At 39.1% G+C, this 20,794-nt stretch overlaps 1 protein-coding gene across 1 annotated transcript in view; it reads left to right on the top strand.

Annotated features, from left to right (window-relative positions):
* AGXT2 (alanine--glyoxylate aminotransferase 2) overlaps nucleotides 1–20,794 on the top strand; it is a 41,282-nt gene that overhangs the window by 17,891 nt on the left and 2,597 nt on the right. Inside the window, exons 4-13 of the mRNA XM_073655105.1 lie at nucleotides 665–788; nucleotides 2,270–2,364; nucleotides 2,544–2,637; nucleotides 6,025–6,118; nucleotides 7,993–8,093; nucleotides 9,848–9,940; nucleotides 16,626–16,758; nucleotides 17,919–18,007; nucleotides 19,444–19,593; nucleotides 20,025–20,123. Of these exons, the coding sequence (XP_073511206.1) occupies nucleotides 665–788; nucleotides 2,270–2,364; nucleotides 2,544–2,637; nucleotides 6,025–6,118; nucleotides 7,993–8,093; nucleotides 9,848–9,940; nucleotides 16,626–16,758; nucleotides 17,919–18,007; nucleotides 19,444–19,593; nucleotides 20,025–20,123 (1,072 nt within the window). The remainder of the gene's footprint in view (nucleotides 1–664; nucleotides 789–2,269; nucleotides 2,365–2,543; nucleotides 2,638–6,024; nucleotides 6,119–7,992; nucleotides 8,094–9,847; nucleotides 9,941–16,625; nucleotides 16,759–17,918; nucleotides 18,008–19,443; nucleotides 19,594–20,024; nucleotides 20,124–20,794) is intronic.

The following is a 20,794-nucleotide window of genomic DNA, read 5'->3' as shown; positions in this document are numbered from 1 at the left end:
AATGGTACCAAATACTAACGAAATGGATGGAAACTTTTGACTTTGCAGTAAGTAATAAAAATGCCTTAAAACATACTCTCTCTCATTATTCTGGCATTTGGCAAATATTAAAAATGATGCTAATCCTAATTGACCTAAAACGGGAAAGGTTTATTCTGATTTCATGTCAGATACTGAGAAAAACCTGCAGATGTGTCTTTATATAGTGGATGGAAACTTCTGGTTTTAACTGTATATCGCCATTCGCCACCTATGATCAGTTTCTCCACAGCACCCCCACAGGGAAAATGAAGCATTACATGGCTCTGACTGTAATCAATAAGCTGCTATGTTGGGTCCTCCGGAGTAAAAGATTTACTTTGTAGCTACACACCCTCCTATTGAAGGGGATGTCCCACCAGCAGCATTTATCATCTGTCCACAGGACACTGATATTTAGTAACAGAGGGTCCACGTGAATGGAGCGGTCTACATACAGGACCACCGCGCTGTTCACGGTCTACGCTGATATCGCACATTCGCACGACTACTTCCACAGATACAGAGACGTGAACGGAGTTATTGGAGAATAACTTTCCACCCTTGCAAAAGCTGGCACCATAACGTGGCCCCCTCTTGTTTATGTATGTCACTGATGCCACGCTTTATATTTGTCTCCATGCAGGAAGGTGACCGGCGCAGCGAAGAAGCAGCTCGACCGTCTCTGGCACACGACCAACATCTATTACCATTCTCCACTCTATGAATATGCAGAGAAACTGAGCAGCCGGCTGCCCGGGAAGCTGAAGGTACCAGGCTCTGCCTGATCACCGCTGGCCACATATGCTACAGAAGGTCATAGACAACATGGATGGATGGACGGATGATGGATGGATGGTGGGTGGACGGATGATGGATGGATGGTGGGTGGACGGATGGTGGGTGGATGGATGATGGATGGTGGGTGGACGGATGATGGATGGATGGTGGGTGGACGGATGATGGATGGATGGTGGATGGTGGGTGGACAGATGATGGATGGTGGTTGGACCGATGATGGATGGATGGTGGGTGGATGGATGTTGGGTGGAAGGATGTTGGGTGGATAGATGATGGATGGTGGGTGGACGGATGATGGATGGATGGTGGGTGGACGGATGGTGGGTGGATGGATGATGGATGGTGGGTGGACGGATGATGGATGGATGGTGGGTGGACGGATGATGGATGGAGGGTGGATGGTGGGTGGACAGATGATGGATGGTGGTTGGACCGATGATGGATGGATGGTGGGTGGATGGATGTTGGGTGGAAGGATGTTGGGTGGATAGATGATGGATGGTGGGTGGACGGATGATGGATGGATGGTGGGTGGATGGACGGATGATGGATGGATGGTGGGTGGACAGATTATGGATGGATGGTGGGTGGACAGATAATGGATGGATAGTGGGTGGACGGATGATGGATGGATGGTGGGTGGACGGATGATGGATGGATGGTGGGTGGACGGATGGTGGGTGGACGGATGATGGATGGATGGTGGGTGGACAGATGATGGATGGATGGTGGGTGGACGGATGATGGATGGATGGTGGGTGGACGGATGATGGGTGGACGGATGATGGATGGATGGTGGGTGGATGGATGGTGGGTGGATGGATGATGGATGGTGGGTGGATTATGGATGGACGGATGATGGATGGTGGGTGGATGGATGATGGATGGATGGTGGGTGGACGGATGATAGATGGATGGATGATGGATGGATGGTGGGTGGATGGATGATGGATGGATGGTGGGTGGATGGATGATGGGTGGATGGCTGGATGGATGATTGAAGGATAGATGGATGGATGATGGATGGATGGGTGATGGATGTTTAATGAATTGATGACGGATGGGTGGGTGGATGATGGATGGATGATTGATGATGGATGGGTGAATGGATGATTAATGGGTGGGTGGGTGGATGGGTGGATGGATGGCTGGATGATAGATGGATGGATGAATGGATGGTTGATGAGTGGAGGTATTGAATGGATGATGGATGGGTGATGGATCGGTGGATGATAGATGGATGACTAATAGATGGATGATGGATAGATGATTAGTAGATGGATAATGGATGGATGGGTGGATGGATGATTGATGATGGATGGATGAATGAATAGATGGATAATGGATGGCTGGATGGATGATTAATGGGAGGATGGATGATGCATAGATGGAAGATGATAGATGGATGAATGGATGGATATTATCATACGATGCATTTTTCTTCTTGCAGGCTCTCTATCTCACTAACAGTGGGTCAGAGGCGAATGACCTCGCATTGCATATGGCCAGATTGTACACCGGCAACTATGATTTAATCAGTTTAAGGTAAGTTATAAACATGGTCCGGAGCAGCGCTCCCCGGAGTTACAGCGGAGTAGGATCCCCGATGATCCCCGATCCCAGACAACCCCCTTCTTGCTTACAATAGGGATGGTGGGATTTCCATGCAGTGACCCTGTAATGAAGGTGTCCCTGGTTAGGTATCATGTCTTATCATTCCACAGAAGCGGATACCACGGCGCCAGTCCTTATACCCTGGGGGTGACATCTGTTTCGGCCTATAAACCAGGCGTGGCCCACGGCTTTGGGTGTCATACGGTAAAGTAAATCTGCCTTCTAAGCTGAGATTTCACATTTTTACAACAACCATAACCAATAAAGCCGATCTATAAATTGCCCCTTGCCAGGTGGAGACCTTAAACGTATATACACATATTTACCAAGATTTTGGAACAATCCCTTTTGCTCAGGAGCCAAAATGCCCAAAAAGGGGCCCCAAAAAATTAAAAATTAGCAAAGTAAATAGTCCCGCCATCATTGGGTCCATGACGTTCATGAGACTAGGCTACTGATAGGAGATCACTTTCAATTCTGGAAATAAGTGAATGGTACTGAGCTGCAATACCTGACACAGCCACTATTAACTGTATGGCGCTGTGTCAGGAGACCACAGCACTTGATCTCTGTCAATCAGATGATCACAGGCTCGAGATGGATCTCCACTGATATATCATCAATTTTCACATCTTGACTCTGATGCCAATTTTCAATTTTTCATTTTCATATTTCCTATCCCACTTCCAAGAGCCATAGCTATTATTTATATCTTCCTCCATATCGCCATATGAGGGCTTGTTTTTTGGCAGGACGAGCTGTAGTTTTGAATTGACGCCATTGATTTTACCATTAATGTACTGAAAAATTAGGAAAAAAAATTCAGAGTATCGGAACCTATTCCTGGTAAATCAGCAGTGATCGGAGCTAACTCTGATCACTGCTGTCAGTGCCAGGTGTCGGCTGTATAACACAGCTCCTGAGCCCGATACATATACCCGCACCTGACATAGGACATACCAGTAAAGAGCTAAAAGCATTCAAAATGGCTTATTATATATATACTATACATATATATATATTACTCATTTATATAGCGCCATTAATTCCACAGCGCTTTACAGACATTAAAATATATATATATATATATATATATATATACAGTTATATGAAAAAGTTTGGGCACCCCTATTAATCTTAAGCTTAATGTTTTATAAAAATTGGTGTTTTTGCAACAGCTATTTCAGTTTGATATATGTAATAACTGTTGGACACAGTAATGTTTCTGCCTTGAAATGAGATTTATTGTACTAACAGAAAATGTGCAATCTGCATTCAAACAAAATTTGACAGGTGCATAAGTATGGGCACCCTTATCATTTTCTTGTTTTAAATACTCCTACCTACTTTTTACTGACTTACTAAAGCACTTTTTTTGGTTTTGTAACCTCATTGAGCTTTGAACTTCATAGCCAGGTGTATGCAATCATGAGAAAAGCTACTTAAAGTGGCCACTTGCAAGTTGTTCTCCTGTTTGAATCTCCTCTGAAGAGTGGCATCATGGGCTCCTCAAAACAACTGTGAAATGATCTGAAAACAAAGATTATTCAACATAGTTGTTCAGGGGAAGTATACAAAAAGCTGTCTCAGAGATTTAACCTGTCAGTTTCCACTGTGAGGAACATAGTAAGGAAATGGAAGAACACAGGGACAGTTCTTGTTAAGGCCAGAAGTGGCAGGCCAAGAAAAACATCAGAAAGGCAGAGAAGAAGAATGGTGAGATCAGTCAAGGACAATCCTCAGACCACCTCCAGAGAGCTGCAGCATCAACTTGCTGCAGATGGTGTCAATGTGCATCGGTCAACTATACAACGCACTTTGCACAAAGAGAAGCTGTATGGGAGAGTGATGCGAAAGAAGCCGTTTCTGCAAGCACGCCACAAACAGAGTCGGCTGAGGTATGCAAAAGCACATTTGGAGAAGCCAATTTCTTTTTGGAAGAAGGTCCTGCGGACTGAGAAACCAAGATTGAGTTGTTTGGTCATACAAAAAGGCGTTATGCATGGCGGCAAAAAAACACAGCATTCCAAGAAAAACACTTGCTACCCACAGTAAAATTTGGTGGAGGTTCCATCATGCTTTGAGGCTGTGTGGCCAATGCCGGCACCGGGAATCTTGTTAAAGTTGAGGGACGCATGGATTCCACTCAGTATCAGCAGATTCTTGACAATAATGTTCAAGAATCAGTGATAAAGTTGAAGTTACGCAGGGGATGGATCTTTCAGCAAGACAATGATCCAAACCACCGCTCCAAATCTACTCAGGCATTCATGCAGAGGAACAATTACAATGTTCTGGAATGGCCATCCCAGTCCCCAGACCTGAATATCATTGAACATCTGTGGGATCATTTGAAGAGGGCTGTCCATGCTCGGCGACCATCAAACTTAACTGAACTGGAATTGTTTTGTAAAGAGGAATGGTCAAAAATACCTTCATCCAGGATCCAGGAGCTCATTAAAAGCTACAGGAAGCGACTAGAGGCTGTTATTTTTGCAAAAGGAGGATCTACTAAATATTAATGTCACTTTTCTGGTGAGGTGCCCATACTTATGCACCTGTCAAATTTTGTTTGAATGCAGATTGCACATTTTCTGTTAGTACAATAAACCTCATTTCAAGGCAGAAACATTACTGTGTCCAACAGTTATTACATAGATCAAACTGAAATAGCTGTTGAAAAAACACCAATTTTTATAAAACAATAAGCTTAAGATTAATAGGGGTGCCCAAACTTTTTCATATAACTGTATATATACACATACAAATATACATATGCATCTATATATATATAAATAGGAAAAGACTACATATAAAATTGTTCTTACTGCATTATAATACAGCACCACCCTATAAAACTAACCTTTTCCCACATGGTAAACTCAACTAAAAAAAAATACTAATAAAATAAAACAATGAAAGAAGAAAGTTATCAAAACGTCACCAAAAATTGTAACAAGAAAATCTCCAGCTTGTCCCATGGATAGGTAATAAATGTCTATTTTGGGACAACCCCTTTTAAAGAGGATAAATCACTAGGTTAAAAATTAACCAGTTTTCATTCTTATTTTATTCCCACCGCTCTCCTGAGTTTTCCGATTTTAGTATTTTTAAAATCCGTCATACGGTTCCAGAGATATTGGCCTTTTTATTTAGTGGTAATATTCATCATTTTTACTAAGGGGGCGTGGCTCATATGGTAATTATGCAGAGCATCCTAAAGACACGCCCCCGATGACCCTGTGAGACCCGCCCCCGAGGACCCTGTGAGCCATAGAAAGCTACATATTTCTGGAACCGTATGGCGGATTTAGTAAACACAAATATCAGAATACTCAGGGGAACGATGGGGATAAGATAAGAGCAAAACTGGTCACTTTTGACTAGGTGGCAGGTCCTCTTTAAGAACATGAACAAAGTACGGCAATAGTACAGAAGACAGAGAAAATAACCAAATCGCTTGGTGAACTTAGGTACATCTTCACCTGGCACTGCGGAGTACTTGGTAAATATGGGATGGATCTCTTTAAGGAGGGGAATTTTTTTTCTTTTTATATATACTGTATCATCTCTGTAATGTCTCCTTTGTAGACGATGTGTCCTGATGTTTTTCGAGGCATATGGGGTGGAAGTCATTGCCGAGATTCTCCAGTTCAGACCACACGGACCTGCTCCTGTTCTCCAGGTAGGAACCGATGATGAGAAATAAAAACCACAGACCAAAGAGGTGGACGACCTGGATGCTAATACGTTGTATAGGCAGCTCATTGATTTTAATGACCATCATGTAATACCTAATTTTTCCTGTGGTGGCGCTATATCAACCTTGAACACTTGTGGACAGGGCACGGATGATTGCTACTAGTACTTTCTGATCGGCTTATTTTTAATGGGCCCTCCTACCAAAAAAGGTCCAAAAAAGACCTTTCAAGTATCTTCTGATATGTTATCATTGCCGGAACCAATGTTTTCTCACTTACATTAACCCCTTCCCAACACGGCCAACTTTAATTTTTGCTCTTTTATTTTTTCTCCTTCCAAGAGTCATAACTTTTTTTATTTTTTTCCGTCCGCATAGCCTTGTGAGGTGTTGTGGGTCGAGTTATATTTTTCAATGACACTGTTCATTCCACCATATAATGTTCTGGATAACTGGAAAAATTCCAAATGAGATTAAATAGGGGGGGAAAAAAAACACTAATCCACCATTGTTTTTTGGGGGGGTTTTATATAGCGTAAAATATAGGTTTGTGTCACCATTTTCTTAGACCAGTAACTTTTTTTTTACTTTTCCATTGCTGGAGTTTTCTAAAGTTTTTTTTTTTTGTCTTTTTGCGTTGCGAGCTGACATTATTATTGGATAGATATGAAGATTTGTTCACTTTTTATTGTTTTTTGTTTATGATAAAACTGTGATTTCTGACGTTTCAATTTCTTTCTTTTTTTTATTATGGCTTTTACCATTTGGATCAAATCATTTTATATTTCGATAGATCGGACTTTTGCGATATCAAAAATGTTTGTTTCTTTTTGTTTTTTTTATTCTTTTTTTATTTCTTTATTTTTTTAATGGGAAAAAGTGTGTAGGGGAGGGGGTCTGGTTTAAATTTTTATGGATTTTTTTTTTATATTTCAAATATTTTTTTTTTTTTTTTTTTATTTATTTTATCTTCGTTCTCATAGTAGAACCTGTTTGTTGCACATATTGTAATATCGTAAAATATAGCTGAAAAGTACATTCTTCTATGAAGCTTCAGGTTGCCCCGGGAAGTCTCGCAACTTTAAAAAAGAAAACTGTCACCCGGTCAAAAGTTGCCCCTTTTTTCTCTTATTTTATTCCCTCACCTTTCCTGAGTATTCCATTTTTTTTTTTAAATCTGCCATATGGTTCCAGAGATATGGGACATTTTATTTTGTGCTATTTTTTTATGGTCTTTACCAAGGGGGCGGTACTCAGAGTAGCCTAAAGACCCGCCCCCGAGGATCCCGAGAGTCACATCCCTTGATAAAAAAACATAAAAATTAGCACTAAAAACCCAGAAAACTCAGGAGGAGCATCAGGAATAAAATAAGAGCATAAACTGGACACTTTTTTAACAGGTATCAGGTCATCTTTAAATGCCGCGGTCAGTGATTGACAGCAGCAGTCGAGGGGTTAAACAGCGGCAATCAGAGCTAACTCTGATTGCTGTATAACTCAGCCTTAATCCACCATGTTTGGAGCACCTAAGGAAGCTCCATACACCTGGTGTGAACCCGACATGTTTAGCAGATGTCAAGAAGTGATTAATTTGAAGGGTTAAGTGAAGCCAAAAGGCACAACACTCACAATAAAGCTCCGCAGTCCCTTCATTCTTGCGATCAGCGGGGCGTCTCAGTCCACAGTACCCCCCCACGACAACATCTTCTGATATATCACAATGGAATAAGAGCCTGACATATATATGTATAAAAAAAAAGTTTACAAAAGTTATCAAAACTTGTGGAAAATTACACGAAAATGTGGACACTAGGTGTCGCTGTTCCACTGATCGATGTGACGCCTTCTCTGTCCTACAGACTCCTGTGAAGCTAAAGACAGATATATCGAACAGTTAAAGGACACCCTGGAAACCAGCACCGCCAGGAGGATAGCCGCATTTATAGCCGAGCCCATCATGGTAAAAAAATGCCACAAATATTAAGGTGGTGGAAATAAAAATGTTAGAAAGGTCCAGTCACCTGGGGAGTGTACAATTAAAAGTTCTTCCCCAGTAGTAGAAAATCATGGCTGCTTTCTTCCAGAAACAACGCCATCCCTGTCCAGAGGTTGTGTCTGGTATTGCAGTTCATGAGGCTCCATTGAAGCGAATGGGACTGCGCTTCGATAAAAAAGCGCAACTTTGAGACAGGACGTAATCAGCCATTTTTTTCTAACCCCGCATGACCTCTCTAAAAGTTATGTGGACGCCTTCCGGACAATTTTGTTTTAAGTAAATACTTGAATTTCAGACTAAAAAACATTTTTGCAGTTGAATTTCATTTAAAATGTTGCATCTTTTGACATTTACAATCTCTTTGCTTTCCTGCACATTGTAGGCTGCAGAATGAGTTAACTGAGGATTCGTCAGTGAGCTTGCTTTGACCGGAGTTTGTAAGTCTTGTATCAGTCAACTTGGATGTGGTCTGTGATCATAAATCAGCTGAGAGGAGAACATAAAAAGACATATTCTGTATCCGCCAGAGACCACATGAAAGTTGAGCTGAGCTTTAATGGCTTTGTGGGAGATACAGGATGAGTTAACTGAGAATCCGACAGTGAGCTTGTTCTGATGGGAATTTGTAACTCTTATCTGTCTGGTATGAGCTTCTTCCAGCTGATTCATGACAACAGATCACATCAAAGTTGAGTTGAACTTTGATGTGGTCATAAATCAACGGAGAGAAACTCAGAAAAAGACAGATAAAAGAGTTATAAATTTCCATCAGAACAAGCTCACTGTCGGACCCTGAGTTAACTCAATCTGTATCTACCACAAAGCCATTAAAGCTCAGCTCAACTTTCATGTGGTCTCTGGCGGATACAGAATATGTTATTTATTTTCTAAGCTCCTCTTAGCTGATTTATCACCAAAGACCACATCAAAGTAGACTTGAACTTTGATGTCATCATAAATCAACTGAGAGGAGCTAAAAAAAAAGACAAATACAAGAGTTAAATACGCCAGTCAAAACAAGCTCACTGACAGATTCTCAGTTAACTCATTCTGCAGCCTGCAATGTGCAGGAAAGCAGTAACATTTTTCATTAAAGTTGGAGATGACAAATCAAGAGGCAGAAACAAAATACATTTCCATAGTCCTTTTTAATTTTTATTTCATAAATCAAAAAATACACATGAAAATAAGAAACTTTGTAACATATCTTATTAGAGAAATCTGCTTCTTTCTCCTCCTGGACTGATCTTTCATTCTCAAAATTCTCAAAAATTCATGGGTAGAAATCTGTTTTCAGTGAATATAGACTTTCTCATTACTGAGATAGGAGGCAGGTGACAGTTGGTGCTTATAAAAATCTATGGAGAGGGAGCAGCTGGAGGCGACGCAGATTCTGCTGCAAGTTCTTTTTTAACGACAGTTAATTTTTTTTAAACCAAAGATTTAAAATGTAACTGTCACTTCAGAACTTGCAGTGGAATGTCTGTGTCTGATTGTAGCTCCTCCCCCTCTGCATAGAATCTGATGAGCACCAACTGCATCTCCTATCACAGTAGTAGGAAAGTCTGCCTTCACTGAAAAATATCTGTGAATTGATAATTTTGAGAATAAATCAGTCCAGGATGAGAGAAAAAAAGAGGATTCCTCTAATAAGATATGGGGTGAAGATTTCATATTGTTTCTGTTTCTTGCAGTATTATTATTTATTTTTCTTCCAGGGGGTCGGAGGAGCCGTTCAGTATCCCAAAGGATTTTTAAAGGAGGCTTACGAGCTTGTCCGAGAACAAGGAGGGCTATGTATAGCGGATGAGGTAAGTCTCTAGCTCTCTGTGCGGAGTCTGCGCAGGGCTCCTGCTTATTAACAGCAGCCAATCAGAAGAGAACGAGCTGCAGATAGGAGAGAAAGAGCAGCTGCCTGAACCAATGAGGAGGCGGTAGGCGTGTCTTAGATTACCTTAGACCCCCAGTAGGTGCTGTCACCTCAACTGTAGTCACAGGTCACAGCTCTATTCTATTGGACGGAGGGTGAAATCCAACAGGAAAAAATAGATTGTGGCCGCGTTCCATCATATGTACAGAGGTTTACAAAAAGAATGCATAATACAGTGCATGGAGCACACAGGGTCAATGCGCTCTGTATCTTCCATCTGGTTTTATGGAAAATCAGATCAGAGTTTTACACTGTATTTCTAATTATTTCAGCCCAAATAAGACCGCCATATAGTGCCAAGGTAATAAAAGTTGTATAAGACCGCCCTATAGTGACAATGTAATAAAAACTGTATAAGACCGCCCTATAGTGCCAATATGATAAAAACTGTATAAACAGCCCTACAGTGCCAATATAATAAAAACTGCATAAGACCGCCCTATACTGCCAATATAATAAAAGCTGTATAAGACCGCCCTATAGTGCCAATATAATAAAAACTGTATAAGACCGACATATAGTGCCAATATAATAAAAGCTGTATAAAACCTCCCTATAGTGCCAAGATAATAAAAACTGTATGACCGTCCTACAGTGCCAATATAATAAAAATTGTACAACACCGCCCTGTATTGCCAAGATAATAAAAACTGTATAAGACCGCCCTATAGTGTCAATATAATAAAAACTGTATAAGGCCGCCCTATAGTGCCAAGATAATAAAAACTGTATAAGACCGCACTATAGTGCCAAGATAAAAACTGTATAAGACCGCCCTATAGTGCCAATATAATAAAAGCTGTATAAGACCGCCCTTTCCTGCCAGTATAATAAAAACTGTATAAGACCGCACTATAGTGCCAAGATAATAAAAACTGTATAAGACCGCACTATAGTGCCAAGATAATAAAAACTGTATAAGACCGCCCTATAGTGCCAATATAATAAAAGCAGTATAAGACCGTCCAATACTGCCAGGATAATAAAAACTGTATAAGACCGCACTATAGTGCCAAGATAATAAAAACTGTATAAGATCGCCCTATAGTGCCAATATAATAAAAGCTGTATAAGACCGCCCTATACTGCCAGGATAATAAAAACTGTATAAGACCGCACTATAGTGCCAAGATAATAAAAACTGTATAAGACCGCACTATAGTGCCAAGATAATAAAAACTGTATTAGACCGCCCTATAGTGCCAATATAGTAAAAGCTGTATAAGACCGCCCTATAGTGCCAATATAATAAAAGCTGTATAAGACCGCCCTATACTGCCAGGATAATAAAAACTGTATAAGACCACCCTATAGTGCCACGATAATAAAAACTGTATAAGACCGCCCTATAGTGTCAATGTAATAAAAACTGTATAAGACCACCCTATAGTGTCAATACAATAAAAGCTGTAAAAGACCGCCCTATACTGCCAGGATAATAAAAACTGTATAAGACCGCCCTATAGTGTCACGATAATTAAAACTGTATAAGACCGCCCTATAGTGCCAATATAATAAAAGCTGTATAAGATCGCACTATAGTGCCAATATAATAAAAGCTGTATAAGACCGCCCTATACTGCCAGGATAATAAAAACTGTATAAGACCGCACTATAGTGCCAAGATAATAAAAACTGTATAAGACCGCACTATAGTGCCAATATAATAAAAGCAGTATAAGACCGTCCAATACTGCCAGGATAATAAAAACTGTATAAGACCGCAGTATAGTGCCAAGATAATAAAAACTGTATAAGATCGCCCTATAGTGCCAATATAATAAAAGCTGTATAAGACCGCCCTATACTGCCAGGATAATAAAAACTGTATAAGACCGCACTATAGTGCCAAGATAATAAAAACTGTATAAGACCGCACTATAGTGCCAAGATAATAAAAACTGTATTAGACCGCCCTATAGTGCCAATATAGTAAAAGCTGTATAAGACCGCCCTATAGTGCCAATATAATAAAAGCTGTATAAGACCGCCCTATACTGCCAGGATAATAAAAACTGTATAAGACCACCCTATAGTGCCACGATAATAAAAACTGTATAAGACCGCCCTATAGTGCCAAGATAATAAAAACTGTATAAGACCGCCCTATAGTGCCAATATAATAAAAGCTGTATAAGACCACCCTATAGTGCCAATATAATAAAAACTGTATAAGACCACCCTATAGTGCCAATATAATAAAAGCTGTATAAGACCGCCCTATACTGCCAGGATAATAAAAACTGTATAAGACCACCCTATAGTGCCACGATAATAAAAACTGTATAAGACCGCCCTATAGTGTCAATGTAATAAAAACTGTATAAGACCACCCTATAGTGCCAATATAATAAAAGCTGTATAAGACCGCCCTATACTGCCAGGATAATAAAAACTGTATAAGACCGCCCTATAGTGTCACGATAATTAAAACTGTATAAGACCGCCCTATAGTGTCAATGTAATAAAAACTGTATAAGACCGCCCTATACTGCCAATATAATAAAAGCTATATAAGACCGCCCTATAGTGCCAATATAATAAAAGCTGTATAAGACCGCCCTATAGTGCCAAGATAATAAAAGCTGTATAAGACCGCCCTATACTGCCAATATAATAAAAGCTATATAAGACCGCCCTATAGTGCCAATATAATAAAAGCTGTATAAGACCGCCCTATAGTGCCAAGATAATAAAAACTGGATAAGATCGCCCTACAGTGCCAATATAATAAAAGCTGTATAAGACCGCACTATAGTGCCAAGATAATAAAAACTGTATTAGACCGCCCTATAGTGCCAATATAATAAAAGCTGTATAAGACCGCCCTATAGTGCCAATATAATAAAAGCTGTATAAGACCGCCCTATACTGCCAGGATAATAAAAACTGTATAAGACCACCCTATAGTGCCAAGATAATAAAAACTGTATAAGACCGCCCTATAGTGCCAATATAATAAAAGCTGTATAAGACCGCCCTATACTGCCAGGATAATAAAAACTGTATAAGACTGCCCTATAGTGTCAATGTAATAAAAACTGTATAAGACCGCCCTATACTGCCAATATAATAAAAGCTGTATAAGACCGCCCTATAGTGCCAATATAATAAAAACTGTATAAGACCGCCCTATAGTGCCAATATAATAAAAACTGTATAAGACCACCCTATAGTGCCAATATAATAAAAGCTGTATAAGACCGCCCTATACTGCCAGGATAATAAAACCTGTATAAGACCGCCCTATAGTGCCAATATAATAAAAGCTGTATCAGACCGCCCTATACTGCCAGGATAATAAAAACTGTATAAGACTGCCCTATAGTGTCAATGTAATAAAAACTGTATAAGACCGCCCTATAGTGTCAATGTAATAAAAACTGTATAAGACCGCCCTATACTGCCAATATAATAAAAGCTGTATAAGACCGCCCTATAGTGCCAATATAATAAAAACTGTATAAGACCACCCTATAGTGCCAATATAATAAAAGCTGTATAAGACCACCCTATAGTGCCAATATAATAAAAGCTGTATAAGACCGCCCTATACTGCCAGGATAATAAAACCTGTATAAGACTGCCCTATAGTGCCAATATAATAAAAGCTGTATAAGACCGCCCTATAGTGCCAAGATAATAAAAGCTGTATAAGACCGCCCTATACTGCCAATATAATAAAAGCTATGTAAGACCGCCCTATAGTGCCAATATAATAAAAGCTGTATAAGACCGCCCTATAGTGCCAAGATAATAAAAACTGGATAAGATCGCCCTATAGTGCCAATATAATAAAAGCTGTATAAGACCGCACTATAGTGCCAAGATAATAAAAACTGTATTAGACCGCCCTATAGTGCCAATATAATAAAAGCTGTATAAGACCGCCCTATAGTGCCAATATAATAAAAGCTGTATAAGACCGCCCTATACTGCCAGGATAATAAAAACTGTATAAGACCACCCTATAGTGCCAAGATAATAAAAACTGTATAAGACCGCCCTATAGTGCCAATATAATAAAAGCTGTATAAGACCGCCCTATACTGCCAGGATAATAAAAACTGTATAAGACCGCCCTATAGTGTCAATGTAATAAAAACTGTATAAGACCGCCCTATAGTGCCAATATAATAAAAGCTGTATAAGACCGCCCTCTACTGCCAATATAATAAAAGCTGTATAAGACCGCCCTATAGTGCCAATATAATAAAAACTGTATAAGACCGCCCTATAGTGCCAATATAATAAAAACTGTATAAGACCACCCTATAGTGCCAATATAATAAAAGCTGTATAAGACCGCCCTATACTGCCAGGATAATAAAACCTGTATAAGACCGCCCTATAGTGCCAATATAATAAAAGCTGTATCAGACCGCCCTATACTGCCAGGATAATAAAAACTGTATAAGACTGCCCTATAGTGTCAATGTAATAAAAACTGTATAAGACCGCCCTATACTGCCAATATAATAAAAGCTGTATAAGACCGCCCTATAGTGCCAATATAATCAAAACTGTATAAGACCGCCCTATAGTGTCAATGTAATAAAAACTGTATAAGACTGCCCTATAGTGTCAATGTAATAAAAACTGTATAAGACCGCCCTATACTGCCAATATAATAAAATCTGTATAAGACCGCCCTATAGTGCCAATATAATAAAAACTGTATAAGACCGCCCTATAGTGTCAATGTAATAAAAACAGTATAAGACCGCCCTATACTGCCAATATAATAAAAGCTGTATAAGACCGCCCTATAGTGCCAATATAATAAAAACTGTATAAGACCGCCCTATAGTGTCAATGTAATAAAAACTGTATAAGACCGCCCTATAGTGTCAATGTAATAAAAACTGTATAAGACCGCCCTATAGTGTCAATGTAATAAAAACTGTATAAGACCGCCCTATACTGCCAATATAATAAAAGCTGTATAAGACCACCCTATACTGCCAATGTAATAAAAACTGTATAAGACCGCCCTATACTGCCAATATAATAAAAACTGTATAAGACCGCCCTATAGTGTCAATGTAATAAAAACTGTATAAGACCGCCCTATAGTGTCAATGTAATAAAAACTGTATAAGACCACCCTATGGTGCCAAAATAATAAAAGCTGTATAAGACCGCCCTATGCTGCCAATATAATAAAAGCTGTATAAGACCGCCCTATACTGCCAGGATAATAAAAACTGTATAAGACCGCCCTATAGTGTCAATGTAATAAAAACTGTATAAGACCACCCTATTCTGTCAGGATAATAAAAACTGTATAAGACCGCCCTATAGTGTCAATGTAATAAAAACTGTATAAGACCACCCTATACTGTCAGGATAGTAAAAACTGTATAAGACCGCCCTATAGTGCCAATATAATAAAAACTGTATAAGACCGCCCTATAGTGTCAATGTAATAAAAACTGTATAAGACCGCCCTATAGTGTCAATGTAATAAAAACTGTATAAGACCGCCCTATAGTGTCAATGTAATAAAAACTGTATAAGACCGCCCTATACTGCCAATATAATAAAAGCTGTATAAGACCACCCTATACTGCCAATGTAATAAAAACTGTATAAGACCGCCCTATACTGCCAATATAATAAAAACTGTATAAGACCGCCCTATAGTGTCAATGTAATAAAAACTGTATAAGACCGCCCTATAGTGTCAATGTAATAAAAACTGTATAAGACCACCCTATGGTGCCAAAATAATAAAAGCTGTATAAGACCGCCCTATACTGCCAATATAATAAAAGCTGTATAAGACCGCCCTATACTGCCAGGATAATAAAAACTGTATAAGACCGCCCTATAGTGTCAATGTAATAAAAACTGTATAAGACCACCCTATTCTGTCAGGATAATAAAAACTGTATAAGACCGCCCTATAGTGTCAATGTAATAAAAACTGTATAAGACCACCCTATACTGTCAGGATAGTAAAAACTGTATAAGACCGCACTATAGTGCCAAGATAATAAAAACTGTTTAAGACCGCACTATAGTGACAAGATAATAAAAGCTGTATAAGACCGCCCTATAGTGCCAATATAATAAAAGCTGTATAAGACCGCCCTATAGTGCCAAGATAATAAAAACTGTATAAGACCACGCTATAGTGTCAATGTAATAAAAACTGTATAAGACCACCCTATACTGCCAGGATAATAAAAACTGTATAAGACCGCCCTATACTGTCAGGATAATAAAAACTGTATAAGACCGCACTATAGTGCCAAGATAATAAAAACTGTTTAAGACCGCCCTATAGTGCCAATATAATAAAAACTGTATAAGACCGCCCTATAGTGACAAGATAATAAAAGCTGTATAAGACCGCCCTATACTGCCAATATAATAAAAGCTGTATAAGACCGCCCTATAGTGTCAATATAATAAAAGCCGCATAATATAAACCATACAGGGCCTAAATAATATACAGAATATCAATATTTCTCCCATAATAATTAATATACAAATAATACTGCCATACGCTGCTAAATAATACAGAGCGTGCGTCTTGGTTTCTCCTGTTTTGTCTTTAGGTCCAAACTGGTTTTGGAAGAACTGGAAGCCATTATTGGGGATTTCAGAGTCATGACGTCATACCAGATATTGTGACCATGGCAAAGGGAATTGGTAATGGATTTCCGATGGCCGCCGTTGTGACAACAGAAGGTAAGTGACAGATTACATCATAGGTGCCCTCTATTGGTGGCTAGGGGGCCAAAAGATAACTTTTTGGAGAGTTTTTCTCACAATTTGGCTCACATAATACCGTCACATAGTGCCAAAATAATATGCAGAATTCTAAAAATGTTTCCTGAACCCCTTCCCGGCATGTGATGTACAAGTACAGTATGTGACCCGTCAAGTGCGGGTGTAAGGAGCGGTCCCAGGAGTTAAGGGCTTGCAAGTGCCTGCTGTGTTGTACAGCCAGCACCTACTGCTATTAGGAGCTGAGCTTCATAGGAGAGCAGTAATTTTACTAAATAATGTGATATTGTAGTATATAGTAGAAGCGATCAAACTAGCGCAGGCTCAAAAAATAAAGCAAAAATTAACAAAAAGACAAAATGAAAAAAACAATTCAGTAAAAAATTAACAAACAAAAAAATTCAGGAAAAATAAAGTAAAGATTAACAAAAAAAAAATCAGTTAAAATGAAACAAAAATTAACAAAAAAAATCTGTAAAAAATGAAGCAAAAATTAACAAAAAAAATCTGTAAAAAATGAAGCAAAAATTAACAAACAAAAAAATTCAGGAAAAATAAAGTAAAGATTAACAAAAAAAAAATCAGTTAAAATGAAGCAAAATTAACAAAAAAACCTGTAAAAAATTAAGCAAAAATTAACAAAAAAAATCTGTAAAAAATAAAGCAAAAATTAACAAAAAGACAAAAAAAACAATTCAGTAAAAAATAAAGCAAAAATTAGCAAAAAAAGAAAAAATCTGAAAAAAAGAAGCAAAAATTAACAAAAAAATCTGTAAAAAATGAAGCGAAAATTAACAAAAATAATTATTTCATAAATAACTATTTAATAAGGATGATAATTAAGAGAATAAAAAAAATATAAAAGTTTCAACCACTCCCCTTTTCCTAATTAAAAAAATAATAAAGAAATTTAGAAAATGAAGAATAATAAACATATTTGTTATTGTTTCACCCATGAAAGTATAAAATGATTTATTCCAGAAAGCAAAAGAATAAATAGAATTGCCAAATATTGAGGGTTTTTTGGTTGCTGCCCTCCTAAAAAAAAAAAAAAATCAATAAAAAGCGTCATGGAGTCATCTATATTAATGTCTCGCTGTTCTGCTGTGACTTTATTTTAGAGATCGCCGCCTCCTTGACTCGTTCACTGCATTTCAACACTTTCGGGGGGAATCCGCTGGCGTGCGCGGTGGGCTCTGCAGTCCTCGATGTAAGAATAAAGTGTATCCCCATTACTGTGCGCTTCTCACAATCCCTCTTGATCCCGCTGCTTTCTTTCAGGGATTTTCGATGTTATTACACCATATTTTTGTTTGTTATATTTATCCGAAATTTTTTTATTTTTTTTTTTACTTTAGATATTTTTTTAATATTTTATGTTTTTCACTTTTTATGTCCTATAACATTATTTTTTATTTTAAAGTCCTATAAGGGTTACTATTTTATTAAAATGTAGATATTAAGCGGGTATCATAAGCATATAGCGATGAAAGACCAGGGAGACCCTTGTTAAAGGGGTATTCTCAAGTTTGGTAGTTATCCCCTATTCATGGGGGTCAGACCACTGAAAACCCCACCCTTCTCGAGAACCAGGGCTCTTCATCAGATGGTGGTTGATCATGCCCATATCCACTCCATTCATTCTTATGGGAGACCAGCTTGGCACAGCGCTCCGTTATCTGCCCGGTAACAGACTACAAACCCCATGTAGTCAGATCTCACAGATCACGTCAGCACAATTTCTACTACAGCACCAGGCAGGAAGCAGTGTCTTCCTTATACAACCAATTGGTCTCTTTGGGAAAATTTGGGCATTTACAGAGGAGTCATTCCTCGCCAAAGAACTTAACTTAATCGCGAAAACCTCATTTCCATGCCAAAAAATGACCTACTTTCATAATGTCAGTGATTTTCTCCTTAGCTCTAGAGAAAGTATTAACGAGGACAAGGCAGCTGATATCACTCTGTCAGGCTGATTGCATTATAAAAGCAGAGCGGTTGCTTTAAAAGACGGCTGGTGCTTGAAATCATTGTCTTCTTCTGTTACCTCAAAGGAAACACGTGCAGTCACCGTTGCTTTGCATCAAAATGACTTTACAGGCAAGGACATTGCTGCTTGTAAGATTGCCCCTAAATCAACCATTTATCGGATCATCTAGAACTTTAAAGAGAGGTTCAATTGCTGTGAAGAAGTGATAAGAGCAGAGCGGTTACTTTAAAAGAAGGCTGGTGCTGGAAATCATCGTCTTCCTCTGTTACCTCCAAGGAAACACGTGCAGTCACCATTGCTTTGCATCAAAAGGGCTTTACAGGCAAGGACATTGCTGCTTGTAAGATTGCCCCTAAATCAACCATTTATCAGATCATCAAGAACTTTAAAGAGAGAGGTTCAATTGCTGTGAAGAAGACTTCAGGGCACCCAACAAAGTCAGAAGCAAACCAAAATTTTTGTAAATCTCAAAACTTATGGCCACGACTATATTAAGAAAATCATCCCTAGTGTTGTAGTTTTTATGTCATGCACGTCCTTACAATGACCACTAGGGGTGTTGTTGATATCTATGAAGGACTGATATGGGGCGTGTTTGTGTCACTGACTAGAGTGATCTTCGAGCTTTTAAGATGTTCCCTTCCTCATCTCCGTAGGTGATTGAAGAGGACGGTTTACAGGACAACTGTAAGACGGTGGGAACCTATCTGTTGCTGGAACTTTCCAAACTTCGGGATAAGTTTGAAATAGTTGGAGACGTTCGCGGGAAAGGGTTAATGATCGGGGTGGAGATGGTGACGGATAAGGTAAGATCTGTGATGTACAAGATCATGGAAAGCTGTACAGAAGGTCACACTGTCAGTCACAGCTCGAAATGGGTGATTTTTTCCATTCCTTTCACCCTATAGTGGTACTATTTAAAATTACAGGGGGCCTCCACTTTGGGCGATTATTTTTTTATAGCATTTTCCAATAATAGGCTGCTAAGATCTGCAGTGATCATCTGTGATCAATGAGTGAACAAGTGTTTAATTTTTCCTGCAGTGCCCCCACAGGTGAAATGAAGCATTACACAGTTGACATCAAAGGGCTAAATTTTTAAAGGGGGAAGAGGAACTTTGGGAGACATATTTTCAGGCCAATAGATGATGGTTTAGAATGTGGACTCCCTTCTATTAAACCAGGCAATTCCCGTTAACAGTTTATTAATATTATTTTTTAATTTTTACTTCTCCAGAAAACCCGGAGGCCGCTCCCCGCAGAGGAGCTGAACGTTATCTGGGAGCACTGCCGCCACCTCGGGGTGTTGTGCGGAAAAGGAGGATTGTACAACAACGTAAGTTACCCCTCTAACTGCGTCTCATGAGAAGAACTACCCATCCAATAAGGGGGTCTCACCCCGACCCCGGTGCTTCCATCACTCCCTTAGGAGTGGAGAGGGACACAAATCTCTGCCTTCATTCTCCACCTTGATGCGCCCCCTCACCCTTATTAAAGGAGGAGGTGAGCTGTGACATCACCTATTGTGAATGGTGGATCCTGTGCTATCTACTGTATATAGGGGTGTTATCAGTCATTGTACAGGAGGAGGAGGAGGTGAGCTGTGACATCACCTATTGTGAATGGTGGACCCTGTGTTATCTACTGTATATAGAGGATTTATCAGTCATTGTACAGGAGGAGGAGGAGGTGAGCTGTGACATCACCTATTGTGAATGGTGGACCCTGTGTTATCTACTGTATATAGAGGATTTATCAGTCATTGTACAGGAGGAGGAGGTGAGCTGTGACATCACTTATTGTGAATGGTGGATCCTGTGTTATCTACTGTACAGCTATATACACTGCTCAAAAAATAAAGGGAACACTTAAACAACAGAATATAACTCCAAGTAAATCAAACTTCTGTGAAATCAAACTGTCCACTTAGGAAGAAACACTGATTGACAATCAATTTCACATGCTGTTGTGCAAATGGAATAGACAATAGATGGAAATTATTGGCAA

The sequence above is a fragment of the Phyllobates terribilis genome, unplaced genomic scaffold (assembly GCF_046119375.1).
Source record: "Phyllobates terribilis strain yellow unplaced genomic scaffold, ASM4611937v1 Scaffold_1__5_contigs__length_1240528914, whole genome shotgun sequence".
NCBI lineage: Eukaryota > Metazoa > Chordata > Amphibia > Anura > Dendrobatidae > Phyllobates > Phyllobates terribilis.
Note: the sequence above shows the minus strand (reverse complement) of the source record. Positions and strands in the feature narration are given on the sequence as shown.